At 40.7% G+C, this 19546-nt stretch overlaps 1 protein-coding gene across 2 annotated transcripts in view; it reads left to right on the top strand.

Annotated features, from left to right (window-relative positions):
- LOC124167682 (titin-like) overlaps positions 1-19546 on the top strand; it is a 97851-nt gene that overhangs the window by 30298 nt on the left and 48007 nt on the right. For both annotated transcript variants that reach the window (XM_046545679.1, XM_046545671.1), the window contains exon 17: positions 810-9152. In XM_046545679.1, coding sequence (XP_046401635.1) covers positions 810-9152 — 8343 coding nt within the window. The remainder of the gene's footprint in view (positions 1-809; positions 9153-19546) is intronic.

Raw genomic sequence — 19546 nt, 5'->3', positions numbered from 1 at the left:
TATTGACTATAAATTTTGAATTTTCATCTTCAAAAGTTTGTATGCTTGCTTACCTCTGTACATTTCATACATGGGCTTTAATGTGATTTGAAAATAATCTTGATTATAAAAATATAATTCAGACCCTTCAGCTCCTTAAAGCATGCATGTTATTTCATGAATATTTATATATAAACCGTTAAAAGTTATTTCCATTTTGAGAAATTATTGTTATTTGCATTACATAGCTTTAAGTAAAGCTGTTTTATGGGTACATTGTCTGAAAATATTTTGGCTTTTCAAATATGAGGATATTTACTTTCTCTTTATTATCAATTTAAAATAAAAATTTTAAATAGAAACTTTTCTCTAAAATAAATCTTTGAGTAGCGATGAGTTAATGAAATTTTATATTGAACATTTAGTCTCATTCTTAAGGATGTGGCTGAGATTCTTTTTCAAGTTAACCGCAGAGGTACAGCTAAATTTTCTTAAATTGGGTATTGGGTATTTAAAGGTATGAGAAACTAATAATTTAAAAATGTAAAAACATGAATACAGATGTATGTACATATTTTTTAACAGACAAAACCTTGCGCCCACTAACATTCTTCTTCACTATGCGCCATAAATACATATTCAGCAGCTTTCAATTAAACTAACAGCATCCATGAGGTTATATCAGCAACTCAACATTGGAATGTATAAATATGAAATTATCAATCAATAAACAATTTCATCTGGGTCAGTAATCATTTTACACCCAACAATTAAAATATGCATGTCATGCTACAAGTTCAAGTGACACATGCACATTGCCATACTTACAGAAACAACAACCCATGAAGAAACTAGAGCTGCCAGACAGATAGAGACAAAACATCCTCTTCGTAAAGATGAAGAAATGGTCACGATCACAGAAATAACAGATGACACTGCCCCTGAGGAAACAGCTGTGGTGGACAAAGGGAGAAGAGAAAGTATGGAACAGGATGAAGTCATTGTAGAGAGTAAGCAGGTTGGCAAGGAAGTAAGGGTAAGAAAATCAGGGAAGGCAGTCAAAAAGCAAGTGAAGGAAGATTCAGAGGAGGAAGTAGAAGTTGAGATAGTTGGCGAAAGGAAAAAGAAAGTAAAGAGGATACTGAAAGCAAAGTTACCAAATGAGGATGTTGAAATGATTGAAGAAGAGCAAGTAGGAGAATTCAAACCATTGCAAGAAAAACCAGAAAGTAGGTTACCGTACAGAACTCCATCACAGTATGTGGAGTCTGTTCCTGAAACCTTTGCGGCAGAAATACTCACTGGAGACAGTTTAAGGGAGCAAGCCACCATGAGTCTGTTGACATGCCAAGCATTTACGGAACAGCAATTGGAAATTGGGGAAAGAGAAGGTCAGGCAATTCCTGGAACTTTGCCTGAAAGTGTAAAAGCAGCACAATCAATTGATACGATTGAGCCTTATCAAGTAAGTGAACCTGATATAAATACTTTGCCTGGAAGCTTTGATACTACTTTTAAACCATCTACTTTTGAGGCATCTAAAACATTAGTTCTCAGTGAAAGTTTGCTCATAAGTGAAACTTTGGCTGGAGATAATGTAACTGAGACATGCTCTGTCCATGAAAGACGAGGTCAGCATGCTGAAACTCGAATTTTACCTCGAGAAGGGCTTGAAATTACTGAAGTTACTGAAGCAGACTTTGAAGGACAGCTATCAGAATCTAAGCCTGTTGCTGCATATCCTGGTGTTCGGCTTCCATCAGCTGAGCCAATTCAAGTGAGTGAAGTTTTTGCTGAGACTAAACCAGGGAAATATCATCCAGAGCTTTTTGTAGCCACTGAAGCTGCTACAGAAGCCATATCAGCACAAAGGCGTTTGCCAGTGAAGGAAGAAACATTTGCCCCAGAAAAAGAGGGTGACTATGTTCCTGGTCGTCTCCCCCCTACTCACAAAGCTGGATTAGCATTGACTGCCTTTGGAGATTCAACCATCGTTGTATCAGAGGTGAAAACCAGTGAAAAAGAAGAAGAGTTTTCTACAAAAGAGAAACCAGAAGTTTCTCAAGCAACAAGCGAATTGGCCCTCACTGAAGGTGTTACTGTGACTGTGGTATCATCTCATGACAAAGAAACGGAGCTGCAGGAACTGAAGTGTGAGGTGAAGACAGTTGATGTAGAGTTCCTTGAGCAAGAGTCTACTGTTACAGCTGTAACAATGGCCACCGAAAAGGAAGGGATGCTCTCAATTGATTCTGGTCCAGAGGGTAAAAAAGCTGTTACATCAATGATTTGCCTGGAAACATCTGGTATTTCCCAACCAGTTGTTCAAGATTCTGAAGGGGAATTCACACCTCTCAAAGCTCCCGTGGCAGTAAAAGCAGAAAGTAGTATTCGACCTGAAGAATCAATTGCAGTGTCACAGATCGAAACTGGAGATTTCCCTGGAGAATTTTCTCAAGTTTTACGCTACCGTACTGATGAAGCAGTTCCGGTTGTTGAAACATACGAGGCTAAAGAAATATCAGTGGTTCACATGCAAGAGAAGGAAAGTAGTTTAGTTGATGTTGAAAAGCCATTGCCATGCCAAATTGAAGAAGGCTTTAATCCATTGAGTGGTTTAAGCATAATCCAGACAGAAACAGGAGAAAAAGAAGAAATGTTCCCAGTCTATGATTTGCCTGAGTCTCACAAAGGAAAATTGGCCCCCAGTCATGCTTTACAAACTGCTGTGGTAGAAGAAACATTGCCGGAGGGTATGGCGAGCTCACTACTTAAAGATAAGCCATTGGAAAATCAAGCTAAGCAAAGCCATGAGGCTTTTTGTGAGACAGTCATTGAGGAAGCTGTGGTTGGTGAGAGTTTATTAGATCATAAACCGAAAACAGTTCCTGATCAAAGAACTGCTGGATTAACATTCCTGCCTGAAGAAAGCCTTACTGTCACTGAAGTAATCACCGAGGACAAAGAGGGAAAATACAAAGAACCAACCAAACCTGGAGAGTGTTTTGCATCACCAGAAGTGACAGTGAAGAGGGTAGCTATAAAATCAGAAGTAAATGTTGATACCAGTGAAATTCCAATGCCAGATGAAATCCCTCAGCTGGGTTTGGCAAAGTTTGAACATACTCTTATTGAGAGCATCATGGTCACTCATTCACAGCATGGTGAAAGGGAAGGTGAATTGCCTCTAGATGTTCAGCCAGACAAGAAGAAGGCAGTTGTTGAGTTAGGAGAAGGTTTAGAGGGTGTATCTGTCACTCAAGTGTTGACACATGACACTGAGGCTGAGTATAGTGGGTATGAGCATCCAAAAGAATCTAGTGCTGTTCCAGTGATTCCCAGCCATGAAGTCGCCATCCAAAGTGAAACTGTACCCGAAACAGGTGTGGGTAACTTGAAATATGAGGAACCCCTGAGAGGGCAAGCTAAGCCCATGAGTGAACCATTAACTGAGCTGCTTATCACAGAGATGGCACCTGGAGAAGGAGAGAGGATTATGGAAGAAGCTATAATTCCTGAGAAAAAGATGGCTGAAATAAAGGTAGACATGGAAACTGGATTAAATGTAACAGAAGTTATAACTGAGAATAGGACTGTTGATTTCTCATCAGAAGAAACTCCGTCAGGTAAGAAAGTTATCATCCCTGACATTGAAAGTCATGAAGTAGCTATGAAAGAGGAAATAGTTGCAGGAATGTCTGTTGATGCTTTCGATAGATCATCTCCTGATAAAGGTACTGCTTATCCTGAGCAAACTGGTTTGGAATGTGCTGTGCTATCTCAGCATTCAATTGTAGAGAAAGAAGGTGTATTTGAAGGTGATACAAAGCCTGAAAGTAAAACTGCTGTGATAGGTTTAGAGGAGGGTGGCTCAACATTAATGGAAGTCACAGAAATTGTAATTGAGGATAAGGAAGGCACTTATCATCCAAAGGACTCTCCAGCTGAAAGAAGAGCTCAGTCAGATTTGACTGATAATCATCCAGTTGCTGTAATTTCAGAAGTTTCTACTGACCTTGGAATAGGAGATATCATCTCTGACAAACCTAAGCAAAGTGAGGCCAAACTGGATCACATTCCGTTTGAAAGTCTGATTTTAAGTGAAACAATGGTAAGAGAAAGGGAGGGTGATTATCGACCTGATTTTAGGCCAGATATCTTCACTGCGGCAACAACTTTTGATTCTATGGATGAAGGCATAACAGTTATAGAAATTTTACCAGATGACAGAGAAGAGTTAATGTCCTCTCCTGAAATTCCTGAGGAAAAAACTGCGCAAACAGATATAATTGGGCAGCAAGTAGCCCAGAAAACTGAAATTATATCTGAAATTAGTGTATCAGAACTCCAAAGGCTAAAACCTGAGGCAGCCAGTGCTAATCTTGCTCCCCTACCTTTTGAAAGTGTTATCATGGCTGAGACAAAATCTATAGAAAGAGAAGGAATATTTTCCGAAAAAATGAAGCCTGATGGGAAAAATGCTGAAGTAATTTTTGAAGAAGGAAAAGTTCTTTCTATTTCTGAAGTCATAGTAGATGATAAAGAAGGGGAATATGTTGCCAAAGAGAAGCCAGAAGGAAAATATGCCAAGTCGCAAGTGCTCACACAAGAAGTTGCTCAGAAGATGGAGGTCATTGCAGCATCTCAGACAAAAGATGTGAAGCCATTTGAAACAGCCTCAGAAGTTGCAACTGCTGACCAAATCCCATTTGAGAGCATAGTACAAATGGAAGCATTGGTGCAAGAGCGGGAGGGAAAATATGATGAAAAATTTAAGGTTGAAAATAAGATGGCACAACTTGAATTTGAAATTGAAAGGAGTGTAAATGTAATGCAAGTAACTATTCATGATAAAGAATCTGATTATCTATCTCCAATAATGCCAGTTGAAGGACATGCTCTCCCTGATGTCACAGCTCAGGAAATAGCACAGAAAATGGAAATAGCATCTCAGTATGGCTTGGGAAAAGTGGATATTGACACCCCAGTGAGTGCTAAAGCACAACCTCATCAGTTACCATTTGAAAGTCTGGTGCTTACAGAAACAGGATTTGCAGAAAAGGAGAGGATTTTTGAAGAAACTCCACGTCCTCAAGGTATTACTGCTGCTATGGAATTTGAAACTACTAAGAGTGTAGCAGTAACTGAAATCACAACTGAGGATAAAGAAGGGAAATTTTCAGCTTTTGAACTTCCCCAGACAGGATTAGCTCTGTCAGACTTACTTGCTCCTCATGAATTGCCACAGAAAACAGAAGTGGTGGCAGAGTACTCAGTAGGAAATGTAGATCATGGATTGAGAGAGGAAGCGGTTGCGAAGCAGGAACAAATTCCTTTTAGAAGTCTGGAAGCAAGTATAACCACAGCTGGAGAAGTAGAAGGAGCAATGAAGGATTTGATTAAACCTGAGGCCAAGCAAGTGGAAATTTCTTTGGAGGAGACCATGGGTGGAGTAGGGGTTACTTCCGAGGTTGTTTTGGATTACAAAGAAGGTTTAATACCTGTTTCTGATCAGCCATCATCTAAAGTTGCTCAACCTCATATCTCTGGACAAGAAATTGCTGAAAAAACTGAAATAATTACCGGTACTACCGCTGAAGAGTTCACTCAACCAATTACTGCAAAAGAATCGTATGCAACACCACAAGCAATGCCTCTATCAGCTTTGGTTCAATCAGAAACGAGTCCCAGTGAAGCTGAAGGATTGTTGAAGGACAGGATAATACCAGATTCAAAGAGTGCAGAAATAGTTCTTGAGACCAGAACAGTTGTGTCTGTTATGGAAGTTACTACTGAGGATAAAGAAAATATTTATGATCATTTGGAAAGACCTGAAGGAAAGGTTGCCAAGTCAGATATATCCGCTCATGAAGTAGCCATGAAAACTGAGGTAGTAACAGCACAATCCAGCTTGGCTGAAGTAACATCTGAAATTTTCCATGAAGCCATAGCAGTAGCTGAATCAGTACCATTTGAAGGATTGGTGCAATCAGTGACAGCCTCTGAAGAAAAGGAAGGAGATTTTGTGGAAAAAGTACCGGAAAGAAAAACTGCTGAAATGGCTTTTGAAGAAGGAAAAACAATTTCCGTTTCAGAAGTTATCACCCAAGATAAAGAAGAGGAGCATGAGGTTGCTATTACACCTCAAGGGAAATTTGCTCAGCCCAGCCTAACATGCCACATTGTTGCAGAAAAATCAGAAGTTCTTTCAAGTGTAGGAGTGGAAAATCTAAAAGACACACCAATGGATTCTGCTCAGGCTAAGTATGGGCAGCTTCCCTATGAAAGTATCGTGTTGACTGAGGCATCAGTTGGTGAAAAAGAGGGAGAATTTACTGGTAAATTCGTGCCTGAGAAGAAGATGGCTGGAGTGAGTCTTGAAGAAGGTCATGGAATTGTTTCAACTTCATCAGTCATGGTTGAAGATAAAGAAGGTGAATTTATTGATTGTAAAAAGCCAGAAGAGCAAATTGCTCACCCTGGTATTCCGAGCCAAGAAGCAGCTGAAACAACTGAGGTGGTTGTGGGTATCAATGTGAAAGATTTTGAAACTGTATTACCGAGCAAAACTCAAGCAAAACCAGGGCAGTTACCATTTGAAAGCTTGATTTTAACCCAAGCTGTTATTTCAGAAAAGGAAAGAGAAGGTGTTCAGGAACTGAAAATGGAAGGAAAAACAGCAGGTATGAACTATGAACTTGGAAGAAGTGTTACTGTGACACATGTCATCACTCAAGATAAGGAGGGTTCTTACGTGGAGCCATTACGTCCACGTGAGGGTCAAGCTCTGCCGGATGTTGTAGGCCATGAAGTTGTTGAACAGACGGAAACACTTTCCCATTTAGCTACAAAAGATATGGAAGAGATTACACCTACAGCTGCGCAATCTGCAGTTGAAACACATGAAACCTCATCAAGTATTACAGTCACAGAAGAAACAGGCCATGAGATGGAAAGTGAATTCACTGGTAAATTTGTTGCCGCCACAAAAAGTGCTGAAATAAGCTTTGAGGAGGGGAAGAAAACTACTATTGTGACTGAGGTTTCTATGGATTACAAAGAAGGCCAATTACCATCTTTAGACATTCCAGAGGCTAAAAAAGCAATTTCAGGGCTAGCTTTAGATGGACAAGAAATAGCAGAAACAACCGAGGTCACAACTGGTTACCAAGCGACTGAAGGTGTGCCAACTCTGGCTCCGAAAAGTGCCCAAGCTGTTTCAGAGAATCTGACATTTGAGAGCATTATGTCAAGTGAACCTTTAGTTCAAGAAAAGGAAGGTAGCTTTGTTGCAGGCACTCCATTTAATGCAAAAACTGCAGGATTGTCATTTGAAGAAGGCAGGAGTGTCATGGTAACTGAAGTCAGAACAGGTTATCGCGAGGAAGAATATGTGTTACCTACGGCTCCAGAGGGTCGTGTAGCACTCCCAGAAGTATCCAGTAGAGAAATAGCTCAAATGGAAGAAGTTATAACAGCTCAAGGTCTTGAGATATTGCCAGTTAAGGACAAGGTTCCAAGTGCTACTGCGCAGGAACAGCAGTCAACTTTTGAGAGTATAGTTAGTTCAGAACCAGTTATAGCTGAGAAAGAAAAGGAATTTTCTGGGGTTTTCAAGCCAGAAACTCGTAGTGCTGAAATAGGATTTACAGAAATAGGGAAAAGCATTACAGTCACAGAAGTTTTTACTGAGGATAAGGAAAGTGAATATTCTGTAGCTGGACCAAAAAGCTCCGTAGCAATGCCTAGTATTACTGGCCATGAGGTAGCAGTTAAGTCTGAAGTAATGACAGAGTCAGTTGTTGAGGAATCAGAGGCCAAAATGAAGCCAGAGGGAATGCACGCAAAATCTGAACAAGTGCCATTTGAGCATATTATACATTCTGTTACTACATCATCAGAAAAAGAAGTAGAATTTAAAGGACAACCAGTATTAGTAAAATCCAGTGCTGAAATGACTTTTGAAGAGGGAAGAAGTGTGAGTGTTACTCAAATAATTCCAGAAGATAAGGAAGAAGCCCTGAAGAAGATGGAGATGCCTAGTACATATGCTGCACATAAAGAAATAGTTAGTCAGAAATACTTGGAGCAAACAGAGGTTATGTCTGAGACACACATTGGAGAGGTTAAAAGAGAGTCTCCCCTTAAAGAAACAGCTCAAACTCTCCAAAGTGTCATGGAAGGTGTGGTAGTCTCCGAAAGGGTAGTAAATGAATCTGAAGGAATTTTTACTGACAAGTTTAAACCTTCTGGTAAGAGTGCAGAAGTAAACTTTGAGGAGCAACGAATTGCAAGTATCTTGCAAGTTTCAACCCAAGACAAAGAAGGAGAGTATCTGTTTCCACAAAAACCTCTGGAAGGTGTAGCTAAAACTGAAGTCTCTGGAAGAGAAGTTGCAGAAATAAGTGAAGCAGATCTCAGGTTAGGAATAACAGAAATTCCTGATGATACTCCAGTGAGTGTCCAAGCTAGACCTGAACAAATTCCTCTTGAGGGTTTGATGCATTCTGAACCTACTGCTGGTGAATGCGAAGGTAGTTTTGAAACTGTTTTTCATCCTGAAACTAAAACTGCAGACCTGAGTTTTGAAGAAAAAAGAGTTGTTACAATTTCAGAAGTTATTGCAGATGACCGTGAAGGAGCTTACACCTCAAAGGATGCACCCGAAAAGCATTCTGCGTTACCAAATGTAGCATTAGGTGGCCAGGAGGTAGTGACGCTTTCGGAAGTAGTAACAGGGCAGAGCGCAGGTATTTTGAAAGAGGACTTGAAACCAGATAAATCGAGAGCTGAGCTTACTTTTCTTGAAGATAAGAGTTTATTGGTTACAGAAGTGATTGGGGAGGAGAAGGAATTATCAGATTTTAGTGCTATGTTAGCTACTGAAGTCATGGCATCTCCAGATGTTATTCTTAGGGAGGTTGCTTTGAAGAGTGAGGTAGTTACAGATCAAGGTGTGATTCCCTTTGATGCAGCAACACCGCAAACTGACACAGCAAAGCAAGCAATACCAACCCAAAGACATGGGCTACAAGTGACGGAAGCGAGTCCTGGAGAATTGGAAGCAGTTCTCCCAGGACTTGCCCGTCCAGACACGAAGAAAGTTGGTGTGTCAGTTGAGGAGGAGAAAAATCTTCTCCTTGTCACTGAAGTGCAGCCAGAAGATAGGGAAGGTGAGTATGTTGTTTTGCCACCTGTTTCAAAACAACACCCAACAATTGACATACTACCATATGAAGCTATATCGAGGGAGGAGGCGGTTGCGGGGGAAGGGGCAGGGACCTATGACACTTCTCAGGAGGTTACACGATCACAACAAGCAACATTCGGTATAATTTCTAGTACATCTGCAGCAATGACTGTATATGAGGCTACTACTTGTGAAAAAGAAGGTAAGTATGCAATACCGGAAACCATACCAGACTATGGGATGGCTGGTGTCAACTTTGAGCTCGTTAACTTTGGAATAAATGTTGTCGAAGTGCAGTCAAGTCAGAAAGAGAATGTTTTAATCAGTGAAACACTGGATTTGAAGCAGGCATCAACTGAAATTATTTATGGAAAACCTGTAACCTCTGTTCAGGAGGTAATTACTGAAGATGCATTAAAGAAGATTGATGTTGAGCATCCTCAAGAAAGAGTTGGGTCAGTCAGCCATGAATTGCTTGGTAGTATAGTTGTGTCTGAAACTGAGATTGAAGAGTCAGAAAAAGAGGCGTCTTTATCCTTAAAAGTAACTCAGTGTGAGGCATCCGTCTCCTACGAGGAGAACAAAAGTATTGATGTCAGAGAGGATGTTAGTCATTTAGCCGCAGTTCCTTTAGATATACAGTATGTTGCTAATGAGAGGCAGGCGAAGGAAGACGTGCACTATGAAAGAGGTGTGGTGCTCACAGATCAGCCAATTGTAGGTGTTTCTGCTGAAGACCTTTCAGTTCATCCTTTAAAAACTGGAGGTGTAGCCATTCCAGTTGATTATTCCCACAAGCAAGTTGCATTAGTGGAAGAGTCTCAAACTGAATACAATGTTGGTAAGTTAGATGTAGCCACTTTCATAGCTTCCAAAGAAATTAAGGCAAACCCTGAGGTAGTTTCTAACACCGCAGTTAATCAGTCTCTTGTCTTAGCTGAGGAGAATGTGGGAAAACTTGTGTCTGAGATAGGCCAAGAAAAGTTTGCCTCACCAACAGTAACAGGATTACCTACTGCTGTTATCGCTGCATCTGTTTTGAATGAAAATACAGGAGATATAAATGAACATAAAATTCAACCATATGCACATGCTGGGCCTAATTTGGTATCGAAAGAAGTAGCTGTTACTGAGGAAACGCTAGCCAGTCAAGATTGTACTTCATTGTCTATTGAAAAAACTACAGGGGCCACTGCTAAAGTTGACCTCATCCTTCAGATAGCTGCTCAGGTAGGAGAAATTGAATCTCATCAGGATATCAAGGACATTCAAGAAGTAGATACCCTCAAATCATTTGAGGCTACTCCTCAATTCACTGAATTTTCTGCTGCAGTGGCTGAAGAACGACAGGTAAGTGAGGATGTGTCCCCCTTCAAGCCTAAGCAAGAGAATTACCAGTCTCAGCAGGCTAGCTCAGAGCTCAGTGCATTGAAAGTAGCTGTGGTAGATAGTGTTATCCCCGAGCAGTCTGTAAGCGGATTAGAACATTCCCCTGTTCAGCTCCCCTCTTTAAAAAGTGCAGATATCAAAGGTGAGGTAATTTCTTTGACATCACTTTGTGAATCTAGTGACAATGTTGTTGGATTCTTGAGTGAATTAATTCCAGCTAAAGTCGATGCTAAAGTTAGCGTAATTAGCAGAAATGTAGCCATCACAGAGGACACCATGGTAGAGAATCAGTCGAGTTATATCCAGTATACCACAGAGGATAAACAAGTTGCAAATTCAGAAATGGTCACCAATGAAGCATATATAACTCAGCATGAGACTGCTCAGGACACCGCATCAATTTTGTCATGCCTCAAAGAGCCTGTTAAAGCTATTGCTGAGGAAGGTATCACAACTTCCTCGGTGGCTGTAGTGGAGGAACAGATCACTCAAGAGGCATCTGGTAGCTTGGAAGAGGCACGAATGAGTAAGTGCATCAATGCTGCTGCTGCATTTACTCCAATTACTGTAGTGGAACAGTCTGAAGTGCAATGTGAACAGCATATTGCTGAATTCAATGTTTGTGGTGTTCAGCAATCAAAATCAGCAACCTTCTCCATAAATGAGCAAATAGCTGCAGTCACGGAACAAACTCAATCTCAGGATTCAGTAATGTCTATTGTTGCACCTGGGGCCAAGACAGGAATGGCGGAGTTAAAAATCCTTACATTGCCCAAGGAAGTTGCTATAACTGAACAGTTTGAGTCGAATCAGCTGGCTTCTGAATTTACTCCTGAAAGCCATGAAAAACAATTCCTAGCCAAATCTAACATTGTACCCCAACAAGTTGCCATGAAAGAAGAGGCTATAACTCAGTTAAGCACTGGTGATCTACTCTTGCCCAGACTAGATTCAAGTGCAATGGCAAAATCAGGAATGACCACAATGGATGCCACCCTAGTTTTTGAGCCTGATGTTCACGTAAATGCAGAAGAGTTCATTATTAAAGGTGAATCACAAACTTTTGAAGGAAAGAAAAACATTGAAACTAGATTACTTGCTGAGAGTCAGGTGACATTGGTGGAAGAGGGTATTGTGAAATTAGAAGATGAAAAGGCAGTGTCTAGTGTCGAAGCATCTGCTAGTTTTATTCCCTCGAATGTAGCTGTTACTGAGGAACAAATGATTGAGCAAGGGGTGGCTTTCATGGCTGATTTGAACAAAAATACCACAGCTGAATCTAGACCAGAGATCATTCAAAGACAGGTGGCCATCACTGAATTGCCTCAGGCAAGAGAGGAACCTGGTTTTATACCAGCTATGGCGATGCATAAGTTGGTGGAAGCCTCATCCTTCATTATACCAGTTGACATCGCTCTCACTGAAGAGCAGCAACTTGGAGAGTCAACTGGAGAAATGAAAATTATGGAGACAAAGAGAACAATGCAGGCAAGCTCTAGTATAGACCTTAAGAACACTGTTATGACGGAAGAGCTTGTAGCTCAGGAACAAACTGGAAATATATCAGAATACAAATTCCCCAAGAAGGAGAAGGCGTCTCATGATGTAGTTAGTTCAGTAGCTGCCTCTGGTGAGCAAATGGAAGCAATTGACTATGTAACAGATCTTAATATTAAATCATATAATAAACAGGAATTGCAGCCAAAACTCCTAGAAATCGAGACAATTGAAACAGCTGAGCCTTGCGTAGTTGATGCTGTCCATCCCCTTGAGAATTTCAGTTTCCCTTTAGAATCTAAGGCATCATTTGATGTACCAGGATCGCATATAGCAGTCACTCAACTGCAAGATGTGCGTGAAACAGCAGAACAATACAAACCATTAGCAATCGAGGAAAAGTATGCTTCAAAAGAAGTAGAATCAATTGGGGTGGCTATTACTGAAACTCATGATTTAGAGCAAATTGCACCTGGAACATTAAGAGAACTTAATTCTGATGATAAATCAGTACATGCAAGTGTAAAACAGGTAGAGCTTGACAGTGATACTGTGACACTAGAAAAACTAACAATACAAGAGGATCAAATTGAAGTGGATATGGTAGAGACAGAAGTCCAGGAGAGTCTTAAAAAGAAGAAGAAGGCAAAAGTTCCTAAGACTGAGAAGGAGAAAGTTGAGGAAGAGAAAGTAGAAGTTGTTCCAGAGGAGAAACCAAAGGTTGAAAAGGCAGAAGAGAAGGAAGAGCCACTTGAGAAGGTGGAGATACATGAAACTGAGGTTAAGGAGGCACCAAAGAAGAAGAAGAAGCCAATTAAAACTGGTGTGGATGTTGAAGAAAAGGTGGAAGAAGAAATGACTGAAATTCTTCCAGAGGAAAAACTAAAGACTGACGAAGGTGTCGAGAAAGAAATCCCAGAGGAAAAGGTTTCTGTCTCAGAGGTTGAAATAAAGGAGGCTCCTAAAAAGAAGAAGCCAAAGGTTCCTACGACTGAGGAAGAAAAGGTCGAGGAGGAGAAGGTAGAAGTAATACCTGAGGAGAAACCAGAGGTTGAAAAGGCGGAAGAAAAGGAAGAGACACTTGAGAAGGTGGAGATACATGAAACAGAGGTTAAGGAGGCACCAAGGAAAAAGAAGAAGCCAATAAAAAAGGCTGAGGATGTTGAAGAAAAGGTGGAAGAAGAGAAGGCTGAAATTCTTCCAGAGGAAAAACAAAAGACTGAGGAAGGTGTTGAGAAAGAAATCCCAGAGGAAAAGGTTTCTGTCTCAGAGGTTGAAGTCAAGGAGGCTCCTAAAAAGAAGAAGAAGCCAAAGGTTCATAAGACTGAGGAAGAAAAGGTCAAGGAAGAGAAGGTAGAAGTTATTCCAGAGGAGAAACCAGGGGTTGAAAAGGCAGAAGAAAAGGAAGAACCATTAGAGAAGGTAGAGATACTTGAAACAGAAGTTAAGGAGGCACCTAAGCGCAAAAAGAAGGTTCCCAAGAAACCCGTAGAAATAGAGGAGAAACCCAAGGAAGTTCCAGAATCACCAGAAGAAGAAGAAACTCCTGCAGAAGCTAAACCTAGTGTTGAAGAGGAAGTCATTGATGGTGTGAAGAAGGTGGTTAAGAAAAAGAAGAAAATAATCAAGAAGGCTGATGAGGTTGGGGAAGTTAGTCCAGTACCTGAGTCTGTTGAAGAAAAAACAGAAGACTCACCAAAACCATTTGAGAAGCCCAAGCCTACTTTGCAGAAAATGATTATCGAAAGAAAAATGATGAATGCTAAAAAGGTTCAAGTAGTGCAAGTAGAACCAGAAAAACCACTTTTCTGTCAAATTAAGTTACGAAAAGTCACAGTTCAGAAGAAATCTGTCCCAAAGGTAAAATTAGAAAAGGTTCGTCTAAAGGGAGTGGCAAAGGAAGTTGAGTTTTCTTTGCTACCAATTCCTATTCAAGTAACTGAGCTAAATGCTTATCCTCAGCAGGGGCACTTGAGTCGCAATACTGCTGAGGCTCTTAAATATGAAAAGGAACATCCTGAAAAGTTTAAGCCTAAGAAGAAACCGAAAACAAAACTGGAGGAATTTGAAATTGATGATGATGTCCTAGAGAGACCAAAACTTGAAAAGGTCGAAAAAATAGAATGGCCTGAGCGTAAACCAAAAAAGAAAAAGGAAGATATTGTGCCTGAAGAGAAAAAGCTTGTGATTGGCAAGGGAAAGATTCCAGAAGAAGTAGTAGAACAGGAGAGTGTGAAGCTAAAGAAAATTCCTGAAAAACCAGCTGGAGAGGAAGTGATTGAAGAAAAGTTAATTAAGAAACCTAAACATGAGGAGGTTATAGTTAAGGATGAACCTGTTGAAAGAGAAATTGAAGCACCCCAGCTTGGGAAATATAGGGGAGGCATTGAAGGACCGGAAGATGAAGTGCCAGATGAAGAGAGACCAGATGAAATTCATGAAATCCCAACTGATACAGAGAAACCTAAAAAGAAAAGACCTTCAAAATTTAAGGTGGAAGATCTGCCAGAGGAGCGAAAGATCCCCATGGGCAAGGGAAAACCTCCAGCACCTACAGAAGACAAAACAATAGGAATCAAGAAACCTATTCCTGGTGTTCCAGAAATACCAGAACCAGAAACCATTACACTGAAACCATGGGTGAAGGAAAGACCAGAAGAAGACATGGATAAAACTCAGGAAACAGAACTTGTTTTCAAGCCAGAAGATAAAGAACATGTTCCTGAGGAAATAGAACCAAAAAAATTTACAATTGATGATAATGAAAAGGAGAAGAAAAAGAGAAAGAAAAGGAAGGATGTTAGAAGGTTGAGTGAGGGCGAGAAAGAAAATGATGCAAAGGTTATTGAGGAAGATGTAGAAGAAGAAAACAGTGAGATAATACCAGAAGATATTCCTGAGCAGTTGACTGAGGGAAGAGAGGACATACAACCTCTGGATAAGCCTGAGAGTGTTGAAGAAGTCGTTGAGAAACCCACGTCTCTTGAAGAAGCTACTATAGAGAAGGTTGTAGTTAAAAAGAGGAAGCCAAAAAAGAAGGTTGATACTGTGGAGGATCTGGAAGTTGAGGAAATAGTTGAGAAAGAAACCGAGGGAAAAATCATTAAAGACGTCCCATCAGAAGTTCCTGAGCTGTGGACTGAGGGAACAGAGGCAATAGAACCTCTAGATAAGCAAGAGAGTGCTGAAGAAGTAGTCGAGACACCCATATGTCTTGAAGAAGCTACCATAGAGAAGGTTGTAGTTAAAAAGAGGAAGCCCAAAAAGATGGTTGATACTGTGGAGGATTTGGAAGTTGAGGAAATAGTTGAGAAAGAAACCAAAGGAATAATCATTAAAGACATCCCAGTTGATATTCCTGAGCGGCTAACTGAGGGAACCAAGGCCATAGAACCTATAGATAAGCCAGAGAGTGCTGAAGAAGTAGTCGAGAAACCCATATCTCTTGAAGAAGCTACCATAGAGAAGGTCTTAGTTAAAAAGAGGAAGCCAAAAAAGAAGGTTGATACTATTGAGGATGTGGAAGTTGAGGAAATAGTTGAGAAGGAAACTGATGGAAAAATCATTAAAGACATCCCAGTCGATATTCCTGAACAGCTAACTGAGGGAACCAAGACCATAGAACCTCTAGATAAGCCAGAGATTGCTATTGAAGTAGTCGAGAAACCCATTTCTCTTGAAGAAGCTACTATAGAGAAGGTTGTAGTTAAAAAGAGGAGGCCTAAAAGGAAGGATGATACTGTGGAGGATGTGGAAGTTGAGGAAATAGTTGAGAAGGAAACCGAAGGAAAAATCACTAAAGACATCCCATCAGATATTCCCGAGCAGTTGACCGAGGAAAAGGAGGCCATAGAACCTCTAGATAAGCCAGAGAGTGCTGAAGAAGTAGTCGAGAAACCCATTTCTCTTGAAGAAGCTACTATAGAGAAGGTTGTGGTTAAAAAGAAGAAGCCGAAAAAGAAGGTTGATACTATTGAGGATGTGGAAGTTGAGGAAATTGTAGAGAAGGAAAGCGAAGGAAAAATCATTAAAGACATCCCTGCAGATATTCCTGAACAGTTGACTGAGGAAACGGAGGCCATACAACCTTTAGATAAGCCTGAGAGTGTTGAAGAAATAGTCGAGAAACCCACATCTCTTGAAGAAGCTACCATAGAGAAGGTTGTAGTTAAAAAGAGGAGGCCTAAAAAGAAGGTTGATACTGTGGAGGATCTGGAAGTTGAGGAAATAGTTGAGAAAGAAGCCGAAGGAAAAATCATTAAAGATATCCCACTAGATATTCCTGGACAGCAAACTGAGGGAACGGAGGCCATAGAACCTCTAGATAAGCCAGAGAGTGCTGAAGAAGTAGTCGAGAAACCCATATCTCTTGAAGAAGCTACCATAGAGAAGGTCTTAGTTAAAAAGAGGAAGCCAAAAAAGAAGGTTGATACTGTGGAGGATTTGGAAGTTGAGGAAATAGTTGAGAAGGAAACTGATGGAAAAATCATTAAAGACATCCCATCAGATATTCCTGAGCAGTTGACTGAGGAAACGGAGGCCATACAACCTTTAGATAAGCCTGAGAGTGTTGAAGAAATAGTCGAGAAACCCACGTCTCTTAAAGAAGCTACCATAGAGAAGGTTGTAGTTAAAAAGAGGAGGCCTAAAAAGAAGGTTGATACTGTGGAGGATTTGGAAGTTGAGGAAATAGTTGAGAAGGAAACTGATGGAAAAATCATTAAAGACATCCCATCAGATATTCCTGAGCAGTTGACTGAGGAAACGGAGGCCATACAACCTTTAGATAAGCCTGAGAGTGTTGAAGAAATAGTCGAGAAACCCACGTCTCTTGAAGAAGCTACCATAGAGAAGGTTGTAGTTAAAAAGAGGAGGCCTAAAAAGAAGGTTGATACTGTGGAGGATGTGGAAGTTGAGGAAATAGTTGAGAAGGAAACCGAAGGAAAAATCATTAAAGAGATCCCAGTAGATATTCCTGAACAGCAAACTGAGGGAACGGAGGCCATAGAACCTCTAGATAAGCCAGAGAGTGCTGTTGAAGTAGTTGAGAAACCCACGTCTCTTGAAGAAGCTACCATAGAGAATGTTGTAGTTAAAAAGAGGAGGCCTAAAAGGAAGGTTGATACTGTGGAGGATGTGGAAGTTGAGGAAATAGTTGAGAAGGAAACCGAAGGAAAAATCATTAAAGACATCCCAGTAGATATTCCTGAGCAGTCGATTGAGGAAACGGAGGCCATACAACCTCTAGATAAGCCTGAGAGTGCGGAAGAAATAGTCAAGAAACCCATGTCTCTTGAGGGAGCTACTACGGAGGAAGTAGTAATTAAGATGGGCAAACCTAGAAAGAAAGTTGATTCAAAAGACACAGTCAAAGTGGATGCTGCTGTTGAGAGGGAAGTATGTAGTGATGAAGTCAATGTTGCTGTCACTGATAAGAAGAAAGTCATGGTGACTGTTTCTATTCCTCATGTGGCGGACATCGCTGATGATGAATTCAAGCCAGAATATTGCCAAGAGTTTGTTTGGTCAAATGAAGTTGGGATAGCTTCAATGATAACTGAAGAGAACATAATAAATGAGCTGGTTTGCCTTCCTTCCTCTATTCAGTCACCCCTTTTGCCTGGAGAAGGGCAGGTTGCACCTGAAGATTCTGGTCCTCTTCGACCAGTGGAAGAATTCTCCCACCAACTAGTTGATAAACATTCTCCCTTGGATATTCATTCCAAAAATATTCCATCGACTCTTGAAAGTCATTTTGATGCTGCTATTCTTGAAGATCTCCTTCCATTGGATTTGCATCGTAATAATTATCCTATTTCTTTGAGTCCATCTGAAGAAGAAGGTTTTAGCTACCATCGTGTCATTGAGTTCGAAAGGTGCATCAATGTGATTGAGCCATCTGTTTCAATCACTTCATCTACCACGTCAAAATGCCAATTGAATTTGTTTGAGGTAGATGAGACTGTTAATGAGTTTCCTCTGATGGATGTTGCTACTGTGTTACTACATGAGCCATGTTTTAGTAAAGCCATTGTTGAGTTTACACCATCCCAATCATCTCCTCATTTGGAAGAGGTAAGTGATGCTTCTTATGGAAGTAATATCATTGCACAGAGGAAAGAACACTCACTCACTACAAAGGAATCATTTGAAAATATGCACATCCTCACACTCAAGGATAATGAAATATCACAAACTACTCCAAATATCTCCTCATTGCCATCTTTATCTCCAAGTCATACAGCAACTTGTCTCACCACCAGCACAACAACTGTCACTACAGAAACACTTGCCACAGATAAATTGAAATCACCTTCTAAAGGGCAGTGTTTGAAAGAGGTGGCTACTGCTCTAATAGAGGATTTGGGTCCAGATGAAACTGCCGAGGAATTCTTTCCCCCGCACCGCTCTCCATTAGAAACCATCACATCAGGGGAGACAACCTCTTCTTTGTACATGCACACTACAAGTACAATTACTGCAGAGCAAAATCAACCTGGACAAGAACCAACATATGGCTCACAAAAATACCCTAAACAGGATACCATGGACTCAGTTGAAACTTTAAGACATGGACACACTGAAAGTACCACCACAACAGTCACCACTGGTATCTCATCAAGTACAATAACACCTAGTTTGACCCAGATGACCAAATATTCACCTATCAAAACTATTTCAGATGAAATGGGAGCGGAGACAGCACCTGAACTACAAGTGGCTGAGCAACATCACGCAACCAGAAAAACACATGCCACGAGCACCACAACTGTAACACATCAAGTACAGCAGATGGTCACCTCTGGCCCCACTTTGGGGCCACACATGGTAATGTCCGAGGAGGAGAAGGGGGACATGATTGGTGAGTCTTGGGTTACATTTGAATCAGTTAAACAGCCAGAGACTGCACAAGAGAAAGTTGTTGTCACCTCACATCGTACAGTGATTGGTGGTGAGGAGGTTGTTCAAACAGTGACTGAAGAAACTGAGGGAGGTATTCGTAAGAAAACAGTTGTAGTTCGCCGAAGAAAAGGTACTAAAATGGGTGGAGGCAAGGTTTTGGGTGCTATTGAAGGTCCTGAGGATGAGGGAGGAGTGTTAATTGAAGAGGTTCCTGAAGGCTTTGATGAAGAAGGTATGCCAACTAGTTCTGAAGGTATTGTGATTGAAGATGTTGTTGATGAGGCAACTCCTGAAATAGTCAGTGACTTGCCCAAAGCCAAAGAAACCATCATTCCTGTCGTCCTTGAAGATACACCGAAAGAAAAGACCAAGTCAAAGAAGATTACGAAAAAGAAAATTCATAAATTAGTTGAGGAAGAAATTTCATCTGAGGAGGCCATCAAAATTGATACATCAAAGAGGGTAAGTATGTCAAGTGATACAAGTTTTCATGTAGAAGAGCTAAAACTTGAACTTCCCATGGAAGAAACTGAGGAAATAACAGATAAACCTCTTGAGCCCTCTATCGCATATCCAGTTGAAGTTTCT

The sequence above is a fragment of the Ischnura elegans genome, chromosome 1 (assembly GCF_921293095.1).
Source record: "Ischnura elegans chromosome 1, ioIscEleg1.1, whole genome shotgun sequence".
Lineage (NCBI taxonomy): Eukaryota > Metazoa > Arthropoda > Insecta > Odonata > Coenagrionidae > Ischnura > Ischnura elegans.
The sequence above is the reverse complement of the archived record's forward strand: the minus strand, read 5'-3'. Positions and strand labels throughout refer to the sequence as shown.